The sequence below is a fragment of the Pteronotus mesoamericanus genome, unplaced genomic scaffold, assembly GCF_021234165.1.
Source record: "Pteronotus mesoamericanus isolate MK-2021 breed Mesoamerican mustached bat unplaced genomic scaffold, CSHL_Meso_final scaffold_1186, whole genome shotgun sequence".
NCBI classification, from domain to species: Eukaryota; Metazoa; Chordata; class Mammalia; order Chiroptera; family Mormoopidae; genus Pteronotus; species Pteronotus mesoamericanus.
The window spans coordinates 10,802,833-10,826,461 of NW_026555302.1; the positions used below are offsets into that span (position 1 = coordinate 10,802,833).

Genomic DNA, 23,629 nt, shown 5'->3' on the forward strand with positions numbered 1-23,629 from the left:
AAACAGAGTAGGAAATCCTGTTTTTATTCTAAATGCAACAGGAAACCGTTTCAGGATTTTTAGCTGGAGAATGAGAAAAGGAAACTCAAGGCGAGACCTGATGACTCCAGAATTTGGGAGTTAATAGCCAGCGAGTTGGGACGGATGAGGGGATCGGTGTGGCGCATTGACCCGTTCAAGAAGGAGGGAGCAGTCATCTGTTTTGTATCTTGCTGAGAAGGCAAGTGCCATCAGAACAGTGACCCCGCCATTATTTGGCAACAAGTTTGCCAGAAGAATAGAACTACTGTGAAGCCAGTAGCTGTCAGGGAGTACAACTTGTGACAGTGGTTTTTGAATGAAACTGCAAGTAGTTCTTCCTTCTTTATGATTAACCTTTAGTCTATGGGTGGTGATACGGTTAAGAGCTTGAGCCAGAATATCTGGGTTAATAGCTCATCTCTATTTCTTTTTAGCTTACTCAGCTTATCTAAACCTCCATTTTATATCTGTGAAATGGGATACAGTAATTATCTGCCATTTGTAGGTTTTCTTTGTGTAAGGCGTTTAGCACAGTATGTGGCACTTAGTCGTATAAGTAGTAAAAGTTATATTGATGTGCAGTAAAACATTCATCTTTTGTGTTCTTTGGGGTTTGTGTATTTTATAGTGTTTAAGGGAATAAAGTGCTGTGTTTTATCTTAACTTTATGAGTAACAAATTTCAAGTCCTCTACAGGCCATACTAGTTAAAAAGTAAGGAATCATTAACTACTTTTCAGGAATTAAGATGTGGATCAGATTCTTTGTAGATATTACTATAAAGCCATGCTAATCTGTAGAAACATTCATATGGATGATACTTTAATGAGCTTCAGCAAGCAGTTTCTGACTGATAACCAGTTCCTGTTTTGAATACTATGTCCTCTAGACACTTACCTTTTTGCGTTCTTTATTGTGGAGCATTCTGCAACCCTGTGCATAACCGTAGCACTTGCCTTTGCTGTTCAGTCAAGTAACCAGAACCATATTGTCTTTTTTTAGCTTTCCAGGTGATAGTCTAATTTGTTAAGTAGTAATAATTTCATATAAATATATTTGTAGCTACTCTATTTTATTGGAAGTGTTTATAATTAGGGGGGCTGGCTGGGTGGAGAAGACCAAAGGGGGAGAAGTTGGGACAACTATAATAGCATAAACAAAATATTTTTTTAAAAAAGAAAGTATAGTTAAAACATAGAAATCAAAATTTGGGCAATCTGTTGTTTCTAGTTATTGCAAGGGCCATTTGAACATACATGCAGATAACTTTTAGATCTTGAATGTGAAATTAACTTGGTAACTACCATTAAGTGTTTTTACTTGTCCATTTATCTGGTAGCATGCTTGCAAGAACCCAAACAACACTGAGGTTACTCAGAAGGCAGATATGATGACTGCTGTTTCACTATTTGTCCAACAGTTCAAACAGAGTCTGGCACGTAGTAGTGCTTAGTTAAATATTTGTTGAATGAGTGAATCAACACTTTAGTGTTCCTAGAAACTGTTCTAATCAATAATGGGCTTATATCTAAGGTTAAGTTATTTCAATAAAACATGAATTAAATGAAATACTTGAGGAATACAATGTGTGGATTACTTTTCTAGTTAATCACAGTTTAAATGAGATTTTTAAAAATCTTTGTAAGTAGTCTCTACTGAACATAATCAGATCTTTAAGAATTTGTAATACTGCTACTTTGCTGTTGTGAGCATCAGTTCTCATTTTTAGACACTACAGTTAGTGTACTAGTTATTGTTTAAGAGATATGCTAGAAGATTCTAGTAGGGTTTTATATACAAAGAAAATTTTTATTAGACATAGGTGATGAGTTTTGTGATTTGGCTTCTATCCTCCACCAAAAATAGAGGGTAGACAGTGAAAATTGATTATATATTTTTAAAATATTTTTATTTATTTTTAGAGAGAGGGGAAGGGAGGGAGAGAGGGAAACATCTATGTGTGGTTGCCTCTCACGTGCCCCCTACTGGGGACCTGGCCCACAACCCAGGCATGTGCCCTGACTGGGAATCGAATTGGTGACCCTTTGCTTTGCGATCCCGCGCTCAATCCACTAAGCCCCACCAGCCAGGTGAAAATTGAGTATATATAGGTTCTGGTAAATTATAATTCTTCTGTCATTCTTAAAGTTGAGAGATTTTAAAAATCTCTTGAAGCAAATATTATTAACTCCATTGTTCTAACACAACATATTATGGCAATGAGTACAGGCTGTGTCTGGGGCTTAAAGATATCTACTAATAAGTTAAACTCTTAGGAATATCTAAAATCCTTAAAAGTAAACATTAAAAAGACTTACAGTCTCTTTATTTCATTTTATTCATTTATCTCATTACCCATGCCAAATTTGATGATAAAGCATTTTAAGGTAGTTTTAAGCCCATTTTTTAAAACCCTCTTTATAGGTGTGTACATACCCTAAGTATAGAGATTGATAAAATTTCACAGAAAACCAGATTCATGCATCTGATGTACAGATCAAAAAACAGAATGTTATTAACCACCTTAAACAGGTTAATTTTTAGGCCCTGGCTACATAGCTCTGTTGGTTAGAATGTTGTCCTGATGCATCAAAGTTGCAGGTTCAAATCCCCAGTCCGGGCATCGAGAAGAATCAACTGATGAATTAGTGGACCAACAAATCGATGTCTCCCTTTCTCTCTCTTTCCAAATCAATGAATTTTAAAGAGGCTACTTTTTAAATATAAAACAACCATATATTTAGATAAATTTGAGAGACTTAGGTCCTGGTTCTTTCTAACTTTATTACTAACTTCAAGTGTCACTTTAGCAAGTTACTTCATCTTTCCGGGGTCTGTCCCTGGTCTTTAAATTGAGGGGCTGAGACTAGATGTTTTATTGCGGCTCTGATTCTGTGCAGGCACAGAAAGAAGGGCTGCGGTGTCATAAATGCGGTGTGAAAGGTTGCAAATGCTGGGCGGAGAAGACAGTTTAATTTACAAAGGAGGACTCATTTTTTTTTCCTTTTTCTTTGTTTTCCAGGTTATATTTCACACTATGTGCTGACTGTATCTACAGAAAATATTTAAAAAAAAGATAAACTTTTTTCAAAGATTTTGATTCCAGTGGAATCTTTGCTTTAGATATTTGTGTGTGTGCGTACGTGTGTTAGTGAATTGTAACCCCAGAAGCAATGCCTGTACAAGCTCCACAGTGGACGGATTTCCTTTCCTGCCCAATTTGCACTCAGACTTTCGACGAAACAATTCGAAAGCCCATCAGCTTGGGTTGTGGCCATACTGTCTGCAAGATGTGCCTGAATAAACTCCACCGCAAGGCTTGCCCGTTCGACCAGACCACTATCAACACCGACATCGAGCTCCTCCCGGTGAACTCAGCCCTGCTGCAGCTCGTGGGCGCTCAGGTGCGTGCGTGGCCTGCTCTGCTCTGCTCTGCTCTGTGATTTCTCTCTGGCTGGGTGTGCTCCTCCTGAGAGAAACGTGTTGAATTAAAACTGAGTGACCTTGCCCTGTATTTAATCGGTAAAATTCTGTTCAGTCCTGTGCAATTCGTTTCTTTCAGTCTGTTAGGAGAATTGCAGTGGGAGTCCAGTGAGGCTCGGTCACAGTGCAATACTGACCTTTAAATCTGGAGGTCAGACCTTCTCAACAGTCTTAGCTCTTCAGACCATTAGAGAGACCCAGGAAGTAAGTCACAGGGACCTCTCAACACTGAGGAAAATGTTATTCATAAAACCATTGCATTTTACTTAATAAGAGAAGGGTAGCTGCTTGAGACAAGTTTCCTTAGTAGACACTAACTGAAATGAAAGATGAAGAAGGCAAAGACTGTAGCTCACAGCCTTTGGGGACCTCATATCTAGAATAGGAGCAAATATCCCTGGGTACCTATAAAATTTAGTGTGGTGATTCTGAAAGTAATACTCCGAAAATTTTATGTCAGCATTCTCAAAGTAGAAGTCAGTGGTATCCTCCAAAGGTTTCACAAAGCGACAGGAGGCAGGGTTTTGAAAGCTACATATGATTCACTTAAATAATCCCCCACTAGATTAATTTGCATAATGTGTCTGAAGTACCATCTGTTTACCATAAATCGTTATCTGAAAAAATATATTGGAACTTTGAATCTAACCCCACTAATACCTTCCCAAAAGCTGCCATAAAGCAGAGAAGATTAATATTATGTATGTTGGAAATAGAGAGCAGTTCTTGTTCAAAAGATGTCACCGATACTGCAAAATATTTGTCCAAAGGGAAAGTGCAGCTGATTGTTTTTCTTTTCTTCCTGTGCTTTTTATTTCATAATCATTTTTCTTTTTCATTTGAAAATTCCAGTATAACATTTTGGAAACATTTTAAAAATAGACTTATTGGGAGGTAACAATTTTAGAAATAAAATATTTTAATAACAAATAATCAAGGCTTGCTCGTTTTCATAAAGATGTTTGAGGATGAACTGATTCTTTTTCTACAAAATGAGTAAGACGTTGTCATATCTTTTTCTTTTTATTGAGTTTATTGGGGTTAAAAGAATATGGAGTTACCTAGAACCCAGTAAATTTCGCTCTGACTAGTATGGCTCAGTATGGCTCAGTTGGCTGGGCATCATCTGCAGAGACAAAGGCCACTTGTTTGAGAGGCGACTGATTGATGTTTCTCTCTTACATGGATGTTCTCTCCCTCTCCCTCCCTCCCTTCCCCTTTTTCCAAAAAATTAATAAATAAAATCTTTAAAAAATAAAAAATAAAAAAACAATCCAGTAAATTTAGTGGGAGTTTCGATGTGACCAGTGTTAAGTGGCAGTACACACGCATACTCAATAAAGCGTTTGTTTAATTGATTAGTCAGCACTGAAGGAGGCCTTTCCTTTTGACCGCTAGGTCCCTGAGCAGCAGCCCGTTACTCTGTGTAGTGGGGTTGAAGACACGAAGCATTATGAGGAAGCCAAGAAATGTGTGGAAGAATTAGCGCTGTACCTGAAGCCACTCAGCAGCGCTAGAGGTAAATTGGATGCACTTATCAGTGCTAATAAGCAAATGTTTATTAAATGAGTCTTAATGAAATTCATGTATTTATTGTAAACCAGACTTGCTGGTCCCAAATAATGTCATCACAAACCGTATCAAATAAAGTAGTGAGTTAGGGTTTAGGTGATGTTGGAAACATCTTTTGAATGAGTTGCAGAAGTAAAGGCAGGTGTGCCTGCAGCACTGGTTTCAGAAGGGCTCTCTGTCGTCTGACAGCTCTGAGCTGCCTGCCTTCTGGTCATCTTCACGTGGCACGTGGGAGGGCATACGGTCAGACTGGATGCTGATATTACTGTCTTTGCATTACAGCTTGCTCTCATTAGGAAGGTAAGAGTAGCCACTGTGAAACAATACGGCAGAACTGTTACGGCCTCCAGATTTGGGTCTTAAACTAAGTATTATTGTCTGTCCTCTTAATCTTTATTTCTTCATGATTAAAATGAATAATGGTATATTTAATGTCATGAATGATATATTTGCATGAGATAACAGCTTTTGTATACTTTTAAAAATGCTTCACTTGTGTGATTTTATGATTCATTTCAGATATTCTAGTAGCACCCAGAACTATTCACATGCCCATAAGTCAGTCAGCCCAGCAGAGCACACTTTCGCGGACTCTGAAACTGCACAGCAAACCGAGGGATAACTTTTCGCTCTCTTTTAAAGGAGTGGGCCTGAATAGCACTACTCAGAGTGTTCTGAGTCGCCCGATGCAGAGGAAGCTGGTGACTCTGGTCCACTGCCAGCTAGTGGAAGAAGAAGGCAGGATCCGTGCCATGCGGGCAGCTCGATCTTTAGGTGAACGAACAGTGACGGAGCTCATTCTCCAGCACCAGAACCCGCAACAGCTCTCTTCTAACCTTTGGGCGGCGGTCAGGGCTCGGGGCTGCCAGTTCCTCGGACCAGGTATAGCGCGCAATTTCACTGTTCCTGTACTAGTAATTCTAAAAGTGCAGTGTAGGACCTAGAGATATGTACAGAGGCTAGTTCATTGCAAATTCTGTTGTTATCAAGAGATATCCCGCTGATAATCATGGCTTGGGCAATTCCATGTTAGTTTCTCAGAGTGCTTACACCTTCTCTTAATGCCAAAGTTTGTTCATTTTGATAGAAGTTTTTCTTAAATGTGTTACCTTTTTATCTGCTTTCCTAGATAAAATATGCAAAATACAAAAGTGTCCCCAAAAGCGTAAAAAGTGTCACTGTGACTTCCTATTATTGTGTTGTCTGCTTAAGTGATACCTGCAAAAATTATTGAGTATTGCCCTTCCAATAAATGGATTTATCTTATCCCTGCACATGATAAATTTTGGTTTTGCCCAACTTTTCCTAGCAATGCAGGAAGAAGCTCTAAAGCTGGTTCTCCTGGCCTTAGAAGATGGTTCTGCTTTGTCAAGAAAAGTGTTGGTTCTCTTTGTGGTGCAAAGGTTGGAGCCCCGGTTTCCTCAAGCCTCCAAAACGAGCATTGGGCACGTTGTCCAGCTCCTGTATCGGGCCTCCTGCTTCAAGGTAGGAATTCTGTTGCATCTCCACTTAAAGGAGACACTGGCCTTTCCCTAAACAAGTAGTACAGCTTGGAGTTTAGTCGAGCTGCCTGTGTCTTCTCAGGAAATTCAGCAATTTTTCTTTTAAAGAGTATAGATAGTGTCCTATTAAAGTTAAATCCTTTTGTATTAAATTTGGATGTTAGATAATGAACACTATAGATCAAACCAAAACTTACAGATTTTTGTATTTGGAGAGACTAATAAGCTGTGTCAGTTTTCCACCGAGATACAACAAGAATTGGTCTGAGTAGAGAATGCCATTGAAGCAGAAGATAAGCTTCATTTGGCCACTTGTTCCGATACAGTCCCACACACCAGGCCCTGGAGCTCCGTTTGCCACTCGGGTTTCAGCGTATGTAGTGGTGCTGGGCGTGCTCTTTCGCACCCCGGATTGGCTCAGTGCTGCTTCGGCGTTGGTGCCCACGATGTATCATTTATCGTTCGTCTTGTTTTCCTGACTTCTTAATGTCAAGGCTTCCGGCTTCTGATACAACACATAACCAGTACTTCATGGACCAGGGAAGCACGTCTCTACAATATTGTTAATTCATATAAGCTGTGTGGAAATCCTTTCTTGAGGATGCCCCATCCCTCACCTGACACTCAAACAAGACATTAGCCATCCTACTATATTCTGTCCTCTCATTTTTTGAAAAGAATAAAATGGTCCACAAAATCAACAGGAGAATATACAGAGTTAATGTTAAAAATGTATTTTATTTATTAAAAAAAAATTTATTGATTGATTTTTAGAGAGAGAGAAGAATGGAGAAAGGAAACACAGAAACATCAGTTTGTTTTTTCCCCTGTCCATGCATTCATTGGTTGATCCTTGTACATGCCGTAACCTTGGCATATTGGGACAATGCTCTAACCAGCTGACCTACCTGTCCAGGGCAAGAATTTGTTTTAAAGCTCTATCCACATGCCAGCATTATTCTTTCTAGAGTCAGATTGTGCACTGAAAGTGGGGCGTGGACTTCGCGTGTGTTCGTCCCCATCCCGATCATTTTCCTTGGGTGCCTCTGGAGCTGTCAGAGCCTCGAGCCAGAATGGCTCCAGCTGGTCCAGACTGTCTGTGAAGAGAGCACATTTGTTATAAGTGGTTGTGACAACATGACTGTGTGGTAGAATCCAGAAGCCACTTCAGAATGTCTATACTTTCAGTATGACTTGTTCTCCATTAGCAGTACCAGACAGATAGGACGTGGGAAGCGTGCAAAGGAAAAGGAAAGCCAGCAAAGCCCTGCAAAGAATAGCAAGGGGTTCAGAAACCCCAGACACCCCCATAGTGAACTTCTCAATCTGAATTAAAGGCTTGAATAGTAATTTTTTAAAAGGTTGGACATCTGTAAAAATGCAGCAGTTTTCCCTTGGGTCAGGATTATTTCTCTTTATTTCATTGTCCACTTACTTTCTTCTCTTGGTGTAGTTTATACAACATTCTGACTCATGAAAAGATTTATCTCTTCATGTGGCACTAGGTCCATACCCCAAAATATATTCACTGTGTCAGAATTTATGCCAATACCCATTTCATCCTCCTCATGGAACTCAAATCAGACTCTTGTTTTCCATCCTTCTCTGCAAGTGCATGTGTTCATAGAGCTGTGTTCTAGTTGAGTCCTTCTAGTATCTCTTTTATTTCCATTTGAAAAGCTTTCCAAGCTGTGGGATAATTCAGTACAGTACAGTTCCAGGGCTTTAGACGTATTTCTTGGAAATCCTTGATTGCTATTAGTTACAGAAACTGTTGATAGCCAAGTCCAAGGAACCCCAATATACCATATAAAAAGCATAGTCTACATTTTAATGAGGTGTAGCCTATATTGAGGAGATATTTTCATACATATGCATATGTGTTTGGTCTTTTGATGTGCTTTTTAATAGTGGCAAAATATATTTAGTTTTTCTGACTGTAGTTCTTGATTTTTTTTTATCTATTTGGTCTGTCTATGGACTTACCTAACAAAATTTAAATTAGATCTTCTTGTAATAAGAATGGAATACGTTTTCAAATATTGTATTAGTGTGACCTGGAAGTCTTGACTAAAACATTTTGTAGCTTTTTTGGTGGAAATTTTCTTCTAGAGGAATTTGAGTCCTAAAAGGTTTACAGACAAAATATTTTCTAAAATATGTTAGAATATAGGTGGTCCTAGATAAGAATCAGTTATTTTACTTTGATATGTTAAGGATTTGGCCTAAACACAGCTTGACTTAAAGTGTGAATTATTGGATGTGAGAACAATAGCCTCTACCTCAACAAACTCAGAAAATTAAATGAGTTAATACTTCAGTATAACAAGTGATAAGGTAGCTTAATACATTGACCGGCACATGCTAAGTGCTCAATACATGTTGCTTATTTTAATTACTAAAAGATATTGTCATCATTATCATGACTGTTGTAGTTCAGCGTCTCGGAATTTATACTTTCTGTTGGTGGCTCAACCTACGAAACCCTTGGGAGAGTTAAGCGACGTAAAATGAGTCATGTTCAGAATCACACCAGCACCCAAAGCTCCAGCTGTGAGCGCCAGCCAGCTCAGCGCCAGGCAAACCCAGCATTAGCATTCCACAGTTACAGAAAACAAACATACACTGTTTTCCAGGATAGTTGGACTGGTGTTATTCTTTTTTCACGAATGCATATACACACACGTACAATTTAAACTGCATTATGTGTTAAGGCCTGTTCAGTCTTTGGATTTCTTCCAGCACATATTCATCCCAGAAGATTTTGACATCTCTAAAGGGAGATGTTTTATTGGCAAAAGGGTAGGCTCCATTTTAATCTTGCTGTTGTTACTAAAAGAAAATTGTTACATTACAAATAACCTGTCATCTGTAAATGCTCTTACAAAGTATAAGGCCCTTTTGTTCTTTCTCTGACTCACGGTGTGCTCCAACAGGTCACCAAACGCGATGAAGACTCTTCTCTGATGCAGCTGAAGGAAGAATTTAGAACCTACGAGGCTCTGCGGCGAGAACACGACTCCCAGATAGTGCAGATTGCGATGGAAGCTGGCTTACGGATTGCACCGGACCAGTGGTCCTCCTTGCTTTACGGAGACCAGTCTCACAAATCGCACATGCAGTCCATTATTGACAAGGTAGACCTTTTGTGTTCCTCAATTCTAGGACTAATCCTCGAGTTTTGGGAGCTCATGATTTGATCGTTCATTTATTTAACGAACGTGTGTTAAAGTGAGTACTGTGCATCAGACTTCCGTAAATTATATTCTCTGTAGTTGGGCGTCTTGTCGTAACTAGCCACATCATATACCAGTTTGTTAATATAAAGGTCTTTCTAACTGAGGTATAATGGACAACGTTCATATAAGATTTGATTGGCGTTGTAATGCTTTATCCAGAGCGCACTCGCTCGTTTCTTTGAGAGGCTCTCATCTCTTTCATATCATTGTCTCCCTTTTTTCACTGTTCCCCGAGTTTTGTTCACTGTGTTAGTTAAACCCGCTTTCTAAGTGCCTTAATTGTCTGTTTGTAGCAGCCATTTAATGGTCTGGAAGATGTATATACACATTGAGGTTTCATACATTCTCAGAAAAATTTCACACAAATTACCAACCATTCTAAATTTGATCCAATTTTTAGTTAACTTATTTCTCCTTTATCTGTGGTTTGTTATGATGAAAGGATTACTAAAGTATACATGAATTTTAGGTCAGCCTCCATTATTTATTTCTAACTCATAAGAGCTATTTTTAATTTTCTTAAAACTGGAGTGTCCAAAAAAGAAAAAAAGAAAGAAACCTGGAGCATACTATAAATGTATTGTAATTCAATATGAAATGTATGAAACCCTATAAAAAAGCCTTAGAATGCCATGTAAATATATTATGTTCAGTAACAGTATTTAATTTTTACTATTTTACCTTACATACTTACAACCACATAGATTATATACTTTAGAATCCACCCTACCATTCATTGGGAGGAATAAGGTGAGGATGTTGCCGACATATTTAACACTTACTGAAAGCTTACTGCATGCATGCCTGGTGGTTTAAAGAATTCATACATTTATTCTTCCCAACAGCCCTGTACTGTCCCTTCCAAACAGAGACAGAGAGGTTAGGCACATATACCTAGTGACAGGTCTGGGTTTAAACTGGGGCATGTTGCCTCTAGCATCCACGCTCTTAACCACTAAGCCTCTTTCCAGGCTACTCTGTCTGTCTCTTTTTATCTTTTTTTTTGCTATTCCCAGAGATAGAAGTATTTGAATGAGTAGGAGATTGATGTTGAAGGAGAATGGGAAATGTGTTTTATAACTACCTGGTGCATAATTTTAGTAATATACATTACCTGTGCTGTCCTTTAAGCCTTCCCTAGATGCCTTTAACTAAATTTTACCTGCAACTTATAGGTCTGAAATTATGCAACTGACTGATTATAACACATTGAAACTCTAGCAATGATCTCTTAAAGGAGTGACTTTTTACCTCTGGAGAGAAAATTGACTTCTTTTTTTAAGGATCCTACAAGGAGGTTGACCTTATTGTCTGAACTGGACTTATTATAACTAGGTGTATGTCCTACAATAATTTTCTCATATTATGAACAAGAATTTGAATTTAGTAGCCAGAGACTTTCAAACAACAAACTGATAAACAAGCTTTGCAGTATATGTGACATATTATCATTATATAGAGCAACACAACTTGTTGTGGTAATGGAAATGTTCTCTATATGCACTGTCCAATATAGTGATCACTAGCCATACGGGGTATTTTTTTTAATTGATTTTTGAGAGTGGAGGAGGAAGGGGGAGACAGAAAAAGCAACATCACTTTGTTGTTCCACTTATATACGGATTTGTTCGTTGCTGCTTGTCTGTGCCCTGACTGGGGATCGAACCTGCAACCTTGGTGTATTAGGATGACGCTGTAACCAACAGAGCTACCCAGCCAGGGCCCACACATGGTTATTAAGCAACCAAAATGTGACTTGTGCAACTGATGAACTAAAATTTTTATTTTATATAATTAACTTAAATAGCCACATGTTGCTAATGGCTACTGTATTGAACAGAAGGAATAGAGAATTTATTAAAATTGATAAGAAAAGCTATAATCCTAGTAAATTAATGGACAAAGAAACATGAATTAACGGTTCACGAAGAGGAAATATATCTAGTTGACTGGGTAGACTGCAGCCCCAATAATAATTAAATACACATTTAAAACAATGATAAATCAAACATTGCTGTTTAATTAGTAAAAGAAACATATGTTCATACATTGCTGATGGCTTGTAAAATGCGTTACAGATCTTTTGGGGAGCAATTCATCAGTGCCTACAAATTCAAGATAATCCAGTCCATTGACCAAACTTAGTATTCCCAGGAATTTGTTTTAAGGAAATAATCTAAACTTTCAAAAAGGTTATAAGCTCAAAGGTATTAATTGTTATATTATTTATAAAGGAGCAAATGAGGGGAGAGTTAAAGTTAAGAACTGTCTACTCAGAACACTGTTTTATGGCCATTAAAATTCCAGTTATGTCAGAACAGATACTTTCTGCAACTGACAAATAATATTTAATTTCTTTAAGAAAAATATTAGTGAAGTATTTTAAGTAAGTCTTTGTGGTTAAATACATGGGTATTGTCATCATATTAGACAGTTACTTTTGTGGATAGCAATATAAAAATGCTTTTGTTATAATATCAGCAGTAGCCAAAACCATAATTTATGAACTGATTATAACTATGTAAAAAAAACAGGCACAGATGAAAAAAATTAAATACAGGCATGTCAGCATTCTAGTAGTAATGTTAGTTTCCATGTTTTTTTTTAATTGAATGCTTTTAAAGAAAAACTACCTTTTATAGAGTAACCTTTTCTAAAGGAAATATTCTCATCTGTATTAATAAAGTTAATTTTTCCAAATATAAATCCTTAGTTTCTATCACATAATCAATATTTTTTCCTATTAAAGGTCATACATGGGCAACTTAAGGAAGTTAATTCTTATATATGTCATTAGGCCTTAGGAAAACACGCACCCTGATGGCTTCCAAGAATCCCAAACCAACATAGGATTTTTTGGAGTTACAGCAGACTTTTGAAATTATTTAATCCATATAACACATGCACTTCAGACTGATTCTGTGAAGATTATAGCCAGTGTCATGATCTTCGGTCTCTAAGAGAACTTGAACTCAAACTCAGACTGAGTTCAGTTTCATTGTTTTTGCCTTTGTATAGCATTATCTCTAGACTATATTTCCAAATTTCAATTATTTGGAAGGGTCCCAAGAGCCAAACTGTAAGAACATAAAATGGAAAGAGGACTTCCCAGCCGAGAGCTGAGGGTCCTCCCTGTGAGGACCGGCGGCAGAGGGGTGCGCCGCGCTCTGTCGGCGCAGAGCGGTGCCGGGTTTGCTCAGGCGGCAGCCGGGGAGCCAGTCTGGCCCAGGCGTGGGGTGTGCGGGAGGGTAAAAATTAAATTTAATGAATTGCAACAATGATTGTCACTATTGTAAAACCTCTATTTGAAAAGATTATCTAGCCTTTGGGGAAGTTAATATTTCTCTTTTTTAAGTTGCAGACTCCAGCCTCTTTTGCACAAAGTGTTCAGGAACTAACAATTGCTCTCCAGCGGACTGGAGATCCAGCAAACTTGACCCGGCTGAGACCCCATCTGGAGCTGTTAGCGAACATTGACCCTAGCCCAGGTGAGCCCAAGGGAGGTTAGTGGACTGCATCCTGTGTGTGCCCCAAGGCTGCTCAGTGATTCTTTTAATTATTTTTTTGTTACATCCTTCTAGAATTTTCCAGAATGGTCATTTCAGGTTTTTTTCTACAGTATTTTAACTTTCTGGCCCCAATCTTCTCCGTGTCTTTATTATTGCTTCAACTAATAGTTATTTAATGTTTTTTATTATGCTGTTCATGTCACCAGCAAAGTAGATTCTCTCTGGAATCCTTTATGTTTCCACTTTCTCTCATCATAAAGTTGTGCTATATTTTACCATTCTCATCTCTTTTGACAAAACTCAAGTTTTCTCATTTTTTCTGAATCATATGTCATTAGTTGCAATTTTTTTTGGTCCCATTTTTCTTTCTTCTCTGATACCTTGTTCTGTCAACCATTTCTCTTATTTTTAACCCTTTCCTCTCCCCTCTTCCTGACCTGAAAATCACCCAACCTTTATTTTTCACCTAATACTCATCTGTGATATGGTGGCTTGTATCCTATTGCTGTCCCTGCGTATATTCACACTACTGAACTAAAACTCTCCTAACATTCACTAGTAATTTCTGATTTTCGAATTGCAAAGGCGGCTTCTCAGCCCTCACATTACTTGATTTGTCTTCAGCATTTGATAATGTTCTTGACCACTTCCATGATATGGAAACTCTCGTAATAGCTTATATCTGTATTTTATGGTTCTCTTCTGGTCTAAATGCTATTTCTGTCTCATTTTGACCATTCATGCCTCCCCTGCCCTCCAAGGAGTGGGGTGGCTGTGTTCTGGAATTCTGCTTTCTCTGCACTCTATTGATGGTGGTCCTTCATCCCCAGCATCAGGCACTATCTCTTCCTGGAAAATAGACTCCCAAATATCTCTATCACTGTTACCTCTTCATCACTCCAGACACACTTTCCCAAATGCTTTCTGAGATTCACCATCATCTCCTCGTTTCTTCTTCACTCCACACCCGTTCTTCCTCCTGTCTTCCCTCTCTGTAAATGACCTCATTCTTGAGGTATGTGAGCATAAAACCTGAGTCTTTTTTGTTACTTTGTATCTTTTCCTTTCCCCTGCTCCACATACCATTCCAGATAACAGGGTCTGTCTGTTCTTCTTTCACAATATCCCTTTGTCCGTGCCTGTTCATGCTGCCTCAGCGAGGGCCTCAGCCCCTCTCCCGAGACTAAATGCCTTCCATTCCACTTGCTGATCTTATTTCTACACTCAAAAACTTCCAGTGATACCCCACTGCTTACAGAAGAAGGTTTAGAACTCCTGAATATGGCATTCAGCACTCTAATTTCATACCAGCCTCCCCTTGTAGATTTACTACCAAAACTGCTTCATCAAACCAACTCAGAGTTATCCCTAGAACACATGATTCCGCCGCCCCCCCCCCGCGCCGACTTCTCTGCTTTGGTCATTCTGAACCAAATGAAAAGAACACACCTTCACAAGCTCAGCACCCCGTCAACCACCAGCCGTGTGCCCGCATCGGCGCCGGGAGATCCTGTGCCCCTCGTGTAAGAGCGGATAGACTCCTCGCAGCCGAGGCCACCCTCCGTCCTCACCTACCTGTGCCATCTCGTCAGGTCTGCCCTTACAGTGTCTCTGCTTCTGACCATCAGTTTTCCTTCTCTACTAGAGTCTACCAGCATACAAACACACTGTTATTCCTCTCATTACCACGCATTTCTGCCACCATTGGCCATCCACCTTCCGCTCCACTTCTCTCCTTTTTCTAGCTCTTGAACTTACTGCACGGAGGCATTTATTTCTACCACTTAAACCAGTCTGCTTTTGTCAAAGTTACAAGTGACTTCCATGTAGCTGATTTCAAACATCAACTCTCAGTATTTGCATGTAACTTATTGGCAGCATTTAATGTTGTTGATTATTCTGCTTCTTGTAACACTTCTTTTACGTGGCTTCCAGGCCGCACTCTCACCTAGTTTCCTCCTTCCTTTGCTGGATCCTCCTCCTCAGCCTCCTTTGCTGCTTTCTCTTCTCTGTAGCTTCTAACCATTTCACTCCCCTCCCAAGCCTCTAATTTTTGGAGTGCTTCCAGAGTTTAATCCTTGTATCTCTTCTGTTTTCTATTTATATTCATTCCCTAGAATATGCTTTAAATGTTATTTAAATATTATTTAAAGTCTCGCAACTTTAAGTATTATTTATATAACTCATGAATTTATTATATCTCATCAGTTTTGAAGCCCACAGTTTTATTCAGATCTTAGCATTTCTGAAATCAGGATACATTTGTACAATCAATGGCATGTGATAATTAGCAATCTTTAGAAAAGTTTTTTGGCACATAAAATAATGATATGTGTGTGTTAGAACTGGTGGTGTTTTAGAATCTGTGAAACAGTATACCCAGTCCAGACTGTCTTCCAGAATTCTTTTGTCTGTCCACCTGCCTGTTCACTATCCAACATTCCTCTCTACCTTGAATATCAGATAAGAATTTCCAACTGAATCTGTTGAAAAGGGAGTTCCAAGCCTCTGCCCCACCCCGGTTCCTGTTAGTGACAACTCTAGCTTTCCATTTCCTCAGTCCAAACACCTTGGTGGTATCTTCCTCCACTCACCTTTCTCTCTTAAGGTACATCTGCTCCATCAGCATATCCTGTAGGCCCGGTCTTTAAAATCTGCTAGGGGCCCACCTACCTCTCACTTTCACTGCTGCTGCCTTATCTCTCTTCATGGACTATAGAATAGCCTCCTCTTGTCTGTCTGGTTGAGCTTAGGCACCGAAATGATCCTGTTACCCTCTGCTCAAAAATTCTTCAGGACTTTAGTTACTCAGTAAAAGCCAAAATCTTTACCGTGACCGGCAAGGCTGCCCAGGATCCGTCTTCTGTTGCCTCTCTCCCACCTTGTCACCTACGCTTCTCCACCCCGGTGCTCCTCTCCACTGCACCTGCAGACAGGCCAGGCGCGCTCCCGCAGCAGGCCTCTGCGCGCTCTTGCTAGGCTGTCCGCCTCTCTGTACATTCACAGGGCGCCCTCAGAGCCTCCTCTCAGGCCTTCGACTGGGTGTGACCTTCTCAAGGAGGCCTTCTCAGTCCCCCTTTCTAGGAATTACACGTGCTTGTCTCCGCCCCATCCTTGCTCTATTCAACTCATAATAATCTAAATAGTTTGTATTTTGATTATTTATCTTATCTGTTACCTGGCTCCTCTCTTTGAATATTACACGGATTTTTGTTTTGATTGCTACTGCTTCTCCAGCAACTAGAGCAATCCCTGGGAATAAGGTGTTCCAAAAATACTTCGTGTGACCATTCTTCTTACCTTCTCAACATCTTCATCTTGTTTTGTTGTTATTAAAATTCCATGTGTCCTTCAAAGCCTAGTTCCAAAGTCATCACCTAAATCTTTCAGAATGTCTCCATCTGAAGTCATCTCTGCATCTGTGTTCTCACATCACTTAATATTTCTTTTAAAGAACATTTCAGCCCTGACTGGTTTGCTCAGTTGATTAGAGTGTTGTCCCAGCATGCCAGGGTTGTAGGTTTGATCCCCAGTCAGGGCACATACAAAAATCAACCAATGAATGCATAGATAAGTGCAAATTGATGTGTCTGTCTGTCTGTCTGTGCCTCTGATAGATAGATAGATAGAAAGAAAGAAAGAAAGAAAGAAAGAAAGAAAGAAAGAAAGAAAGAACGAACAACATGTCATATTTAGGCCTGTAGTTAACTTTTCCTTTTATAAAATCCCAATGCTGGTCCTGGACAAATAACATATTAAATGAGGAAGATGGATAACAGAGTTGCTTTATATATTAGCTCTTCTATTAAGTTTTAAAATTTGTTTACCAATACTTGATTTATACAGAATTTCAAAATACACATTACAGATTGGTTTACTGTAGGCAGTCCACAGTTAGGTTTTGATTGATGCACACAGTGTTGGTCTAACACAATATTCTAAATTTTTTAGGTACCAACACTTAAAAACTGGATAATCTTACATAAAAATTTCAGCTCTCCCTGGGCAACTGTTGTGTATTTGGCAGTGCCAGCCTTGCATCTTCACGCAACAACTATCAGCTGAAGTTTAATAGTAACCATGACCTTAGATAGGAGACATACTCTCCAGCTCAACACAGCCCCTCTTTTTCTTGTCATTTCCGACACTAAGGGTCTAATGACAGTTGTCATGTATAGTCTGGTCTATTTAATTTATTTATGTTACCTTCCCTGTCCCTACAGCTATTTCAGTTTGCAACCCCAGATTTAGAAGAATGTATATGTTTCTTTAAAATGATGTTTAGGTGAATAAGCTATCACCTGAAGCTTAACTTGAATTCACTGAAGTGCTGACACAGCTCTGTTATTAATTTAATGTTGCTCAAAACATTGCATAACATTGTTTTAAAATTTTATTTTCATGTATTGCGTAGATGCTCCTCCACCGACTTGGGAACAGCTAGAAAATGGGCTGGTTGCCGTGCGCACAGTGGTCCACGGGCTGGTGGATTACATCCAGAACCACAGCAAGAAGGGAGCGGACCAACAGCAGGTAAGGGAGGGGGCGGGAACCGAGCGGCGAGCCGCCGCAGGTGTGCTCATGGCGCGCGCAAGCCAGCAGGGCCACGCAGACATTCTGAGACTCTGACTGGGTAGACGATATGTTAGGTTAGCGTGGTAAGCAGCCAGTTACTGGCTTAGTCTAGTAATTTTATGTGAGAGCATTGAAGTGAAGTAATTCTTGTTGGCGTGCTGTTACTCTGGACTCACTTTTCTCGGTGGGTATAGCAGCATTTGATTCTGTGCTAAGGCTTATTCCATTTAGATCAAATTATTCTCTTCGGTTACTAAAACATCTCTGTTTGACAACAGGTATCACTTTTTCATTCTAATGTTACCCCTTTCCAATACCATTCACACATTTGTAAATGCTTTTTCTATAGTATTTTAAAATTTTTCCTTCCTAATGCTTGTTATGCCAGTGGGCCACATTTTCTCAAGTATTTAAAAATGAAATATATGGTGGTGAAATATAATAGATCGTGTAGCTAGAGTTTTTCATTTTACTGCTCAAAATTTTGTTTTGCTCTCAGGATTTATGTTAGGTTTACTAGCTCTTTTATTTTGCAGTAGTAAACTTGAAAAATTAAAACTTTGTTATTAAATTATCTGGCTCAGGTAGATATTAAGATTATTTTCTATTCTTAATCTTCTTTGGGAAGGAAGAAATATTAAAACTGTCTAAAGTAGAATAATATGGATGTAATTATCCTAATCATTCTAAACACAAATCAGAGCTTTATTTTTTGATTCAGAAATAAAAGAAAACCTATTTTTTAACTCCCTGTTCCATTAGACATTATGAAGAATGTGACAAAATTAGTAAGATTAACCTTTAAATTCTGCCAATAAGTGATAAAAACACATTAAATTTTATTTCACTTAATAACTTAAATAACATTCACTTAAATGTTATCATTTTCATTTGATAACATACTAATCCCCAAATCCACTGTCCTGCCTTATCACTGAGTTGTAAACATTCTTTCATTTGTACCTTTGAAGAGATGTTAAGTCCTTGGTATAGCCTATATGTCAAGATTTGGTTACAGAGTAATTTTCACTTACAGGGCTTATTGTAGACTTGTGGTATGTTATAAAGAAACATAATTATAGCCCTGGCTGGTGTGGATCAGTGGATTGGGTGCTGGCCTGCAAACCAAAAGGTTCAATTCCCAACCTGGGCATGTGCCTGGGTTGCGGGTCAGGTCCCTGGTTGGGGGCTTGCAAGAGGCAACCATTTGATGTTTGTCCTTTTTCTCCCTCCCTTGCCCTCTCTCTAAAAATAATTAAATAAAATCTTTTTTTAAAAAAGAAACAGAATTATAAGTATACTATATTAAACATTGTTCAGTACAAATATTAGAAGACAGTTTAAACATTTAAAAAGTCCTAAACTTCAGCAGTTTGTTCATTATAAAACCTGGAAAGAATATCATCAATCCCTCATGAGAGGTAATAAAAAATTTATGTGAGCCCTGTCTGGGTAGCTCAGTTGGTTAGAGTATCATCCCGATATGCCAATGTTGCGGGTTCGATCCTTAGGGCACATACAGGAATCTACCAATGAATGGAAGAATGGGTGAATAACAAATATCTACCTGTCTGTCTGTCTGTCTGTCTGTCTACCTATCTCTACCTCTCTCCTTTCCTGACCTCCCTCCCTCCCTCTCTTGGTACCTGTTTGAGAACATATCAGAATATCTGGACTACATTCTTTTTAACTAACTGATTTTGGGCCTCTCTGAAATAAGACAGAATGCCTTTCCAGCACTTCTCCTCTGAGTGGTCTAGACAGGCGTGTGTATCGGTCAGTCTGAATTGTTCTTCTAGATTATCAACATCCTAAAATGGCACTGAAATTTTTCCATCTTTTTTTTAATGTCTAATGTTTTAATTTTGGACTTAGCCTCCACAGCATAGCAAATACAAAACATACATGTGCCGAGATATGAAGCAGAGAGGAGGATGCCCCCGTGGGGCCAGCTGTACGTTCGCACACTCCCAGGAGGAACTGGAAAAGTAAGTGCCAGAAGCCACTGGGCTCAGCCTTCTCATAGAAGAAGGTGGGGTTAGTAAGGAGAGTGTCTTGCTGCCATGGAGAAAAACAAGAAGAGTAGGTGTATTCTCTTTAATGAACAGGAAATGTTTAGAAAGGAATACAGAATTTTTAAAAAGAAAGTTGAAGCAGTTTTTCAGCTTTCATTTCATTGTGCCTAAAAATAGGAAACTATTTATGGCTAATTAGATCTAGAATTGAGTCATTCACACTACCAAAAAAGAAATGAAAATTCTGAGAATTCTCATCAGTTCCAACTGACTGATTTTAACTAATTGAGTAATGTATAACCAATGGAAAAATGGCCTCTTTGCTTGGTTAAAGAAGTTGTTCTATTTCCAGATTGAATTTCATGGATATCAATCAAATTTCAAGGACAGGATAATTCCAATGATGTTAAATTTTCCAGCACATAGCAGAAAGAAAGAAAAAGATTTTAATTTTTTTATAAAACCAATAATACTAAGTTTGACAAACAGTATAGTTAAACTAAATTTATCTCATTAATATTTTTAAAATCTCAAATATTAAACTTAGAATTCCATAATACATTAAAATAGATGCCAGGGCTTATTGCAAAGGTAGCACAGTATTAGTTACTATAGGTTAGAGAAGAACCACCTTGTGATCATATACAAAGATGCCAAAAGACATTTGAATAAAATCCAGTGTCCATGGTAGATCAAATCCCTTATTAGAGCAAAAATATCACAGATACTTCCTCAACATTGTATCTTATAAGCCAGCATGATAACATCATGCTTAATTAGTAAATGTTATATTCAGTGTCATTTAAGAGTTAAGCAAACTTTTCTACTAGTAAAACTATTATTTAATATTCTAGAAGTAGTAGCAAGTGTACGTGAACAAGGGAGTAAAACAGCCTTAAAATTATTACACAGAGTAATTAAAGAAAAGCACTGGAAGGTAAAGAAATGAGAATTTGCACTGACCGGCATGGCTCGGTTGGGTGTCGATTCCCACTCGGGGCACATGCCGGGGTTGCCGGCTCCGTCCCCGCTCGGGGTGGGTGTGCCAGGCGACTGATTGATGTTCCTCACATTGATGTTTCCTTCCCTCTTTCTCTCCCTCTCTTCCCCACTCTCTTAAAAAGTAAATAAATAAAATCTTTAACAAAAAAGAAATGAAAATTCAGTAAGGCTGCAAATCAAAAAATATTTTTAATGAATTGCTGTCATATAAACCAGTAAAGAGAAATTAGATTTTTTGTGTTAACAACAACAAAAAGAAAAATATCGAATTATAAACTGTAAGTCGTATTCAGGACCCATATGAATTGAATAGTAGACTAGCTGGGAACATAAGGAAAGAATTGTATAAAAGAAGAATACTATATTTTTAGATAAGCCTGGGCATTATAAAGGTTTTATTTTCTCTGAAACAGTAAATTCACTGAAACCCCAATTAGAATCTTCACATGATGATTTTTAGGACCTAACAAGTTCATTTATTTGGCAGATTATGCAAGTAGCCAAGAACATTCTTTAAAAAAGGGACTAGATTAATAACTATTAGGCTGTATTATGAACTAAAATGTATAAAGGCTATATAGTATTAGCATAGAAATAGAGAAATCAATGAAATATAACGGAAAACCTAGAGAGAGTTCCAGATACATGCAGGGACTTGGCATATGTGTTAAAGGTGGCATTTCACATCAATAATAGAAAAGTGGGTGGAGTAACTGTTATCCATTTGAAAAATAATAGCTGGATTCTTACCTTTACACCAAAATGAATTATAAATATATCAGACATTTAAATATTTAAGAAGGAAACCATAGAATATTCTGAGACTTTTGTTGTTGTTATATAATTTTTGAAGAATGACAGCCCAGTACCCATAAAGGAAAAGATTGATAAATCTGATTACATAAAAATTAAAAACTAAGATAATGGCCTAAATACCACAATTAAAAGAAAAAAGGTTAATGGGGAAATGATATACAAGGGCTGATATCCCTAATACAGAAGGAGCTCCTACAAGTCTGTAAGAAAGAAGGGCCAGGAGACAGATGGAACATGGGCATGAATGAGCAAATAGCGGAAGAATACTAATCACTGTAAACACGTGAAGCTGTGTTCACCTTCACTCATTGCTAAAGAATGCAAATTAAAACAAAGCTTGGTGTTCTAGAACTAGCAGTTAACAAAGACCAATGCTGCCCAGTGTTTGATGAGATACTGAGAAAAAGACCCTTATTATCCATAGGGATTATAATTGTTTTAGAACATTAAAATAGTTTCTAATATGCATGCATGAGACTTAGCAATTCTGCTTCCAGTTACTCACACAAGGATGCAAACACATGTATGTACATAATTATCTGTCACTACATTGTTTTAATAGCAAAAAATTAGGAATAACTTAAAATGTACTAACATAAAGGATTAGCCAAGATTATGAAGTGGAGGAAAAACAATTACTAATCAGTCATGTATGACCCTATTTCTATAAATGATCTTATGTACATAAGAATAGTGAGGAAGCGAATGGAGGGAAAGTCTGTATGATTATATACCAAACTGTTAGGAGTGGTTTCCCCCAGAAATTTGTCACGTATGGAAAATATTTGAAAAAATAGCGTTACTCTTTTGGGGGTTTTGTTTGAAATTTTTTCAAATGCACTTGATAGGTGTAAATGATTTGCTTTCATTGCTGAGGAACAAAGATGCTAGAGTCTGATGGCTTAATTTTTTTCCTGTGGTTAGATTTAGACTCTAACGTGCCTTTTATACCAAAGCATATGTTTAAATTTAGGCATCATTCTACGTTGTTTCCATTAACCCGGTTCTGAAATACTTTCAGTTTTACGCAGACACACACAACATCAGCATCTCTGAATCAGACCTGACACAAATTACAATTCTGGATTACTTAAATATTTTAATGGAATAAATAGTAAATTTTTCTCAGTGCACATTGGCTTTTTGTTTTATTCCTAATTTATAATATAGGCTCATGGTATCCCAAAGCATTTGAGGGGAGCCTCATATAAAATCTTTCAGAAAACTGTCTTCTAAAGATTTTTCTACCCCCTACTCCAGTAAGTTTTAGAAAGAGAAATTTCAATAAAAATAACTTGGGTTACATTCATATAAATATTAATTAGCATGATTTGTAGTGTTACGAATATTATGAGTAATTTTACACTTAGTGCGTCTTGCTGAAGATTTTATAGAATATACATACATAAACATGCATGTGCGTGCACACACATACTCATTGATATAGCTAAAGTCAATGTTTGAAGAGAGTTTCTAGAAAATAATGTACGTGGAATCTTTTATATCTGTTTCCTAACTATGTTCGCGTTGTTGGCTTTGCTTTTGAATTTTTGTGTTGGTGTGTGCCTTTGCTTTTCGTATAGATTTCGTAAGATGAACAAACGCCTGGTTCCCAGAAGGCCCCTTAGCGCCTCGCTGGGTCAGCTGAATGAGGTGGGCCTGCCCGCGGCAGCTGTCCTCCCAGACGAGGGCACCGTGGATCTGCCCAGCAGAAAGCCCCCCGCTCTGCCCAACGGCATTGTGTCGGCAGGGAACACAGTCACGCAGCTGATCCCCCGAGGGACGGACCCCAGCTACGATTCCAGTCTGAAGCCGGGGAAGACCGATCACCTGAGCAGCAGTGCCCCTGGGTCCCCTCCTGACCTGTACGTCGTTTTCCTAACTTCTGAAGTTTCT

General features: G+C 38.3%; 1 protein-coding gene across 3 annotated transcripts in view; it reads left to right on the forward strand.

Moving 5' to 3' along the window:
• Positions 1-23,629, forward strand: part of RC3H1 (ring finger and CCCH-type domains 1) — a 62,916-nt gene that overhangs the window by 23,339 nt on the left and 15,948 nt on the right. For 2 of the 3 annotated variants that reach the window (XM_054587741.1, XM_054587744.1), the window contains exons 2-10: positions 3,043-3,424; positions 4,902-5,022; positions 5,718-5,957; positions 6,385-6,560; positions 9,514-9,714; positions 13,172-13,304; positions 17,740-17,858; positions 19,776-19,888; positions 23,317-23,598. In XM_054587741.1, the coding sequence (XP_054443716.1) occupies positions 3,194-3,424; positions 4,902-5,022; positions 5,718-5,957; positions 6,385-6,560; positions 9,514-9,714; positions 13,172-13,304; positions 17,740-17,858; positions 19,776-19,888; positions 23,317-23,598 (1,616 nt within the window). In that variant the 5' untranslated portion in view covers positions 3,043-3,193. The remainder of the gene's footprint in view (positions 1-3,042; positions 3,425-4,901; positions 5,023-5,717; positions 5,958-6,384; positions 6,561-9,513; positions 9,715-13,171; positions 13,305-17,739; positions 17,859-19,775; positions 19,889-23,316; positions 23,599-23,629) is intronic. The other variant, XM_054587742.1, reaches the window with a different exon arrangement.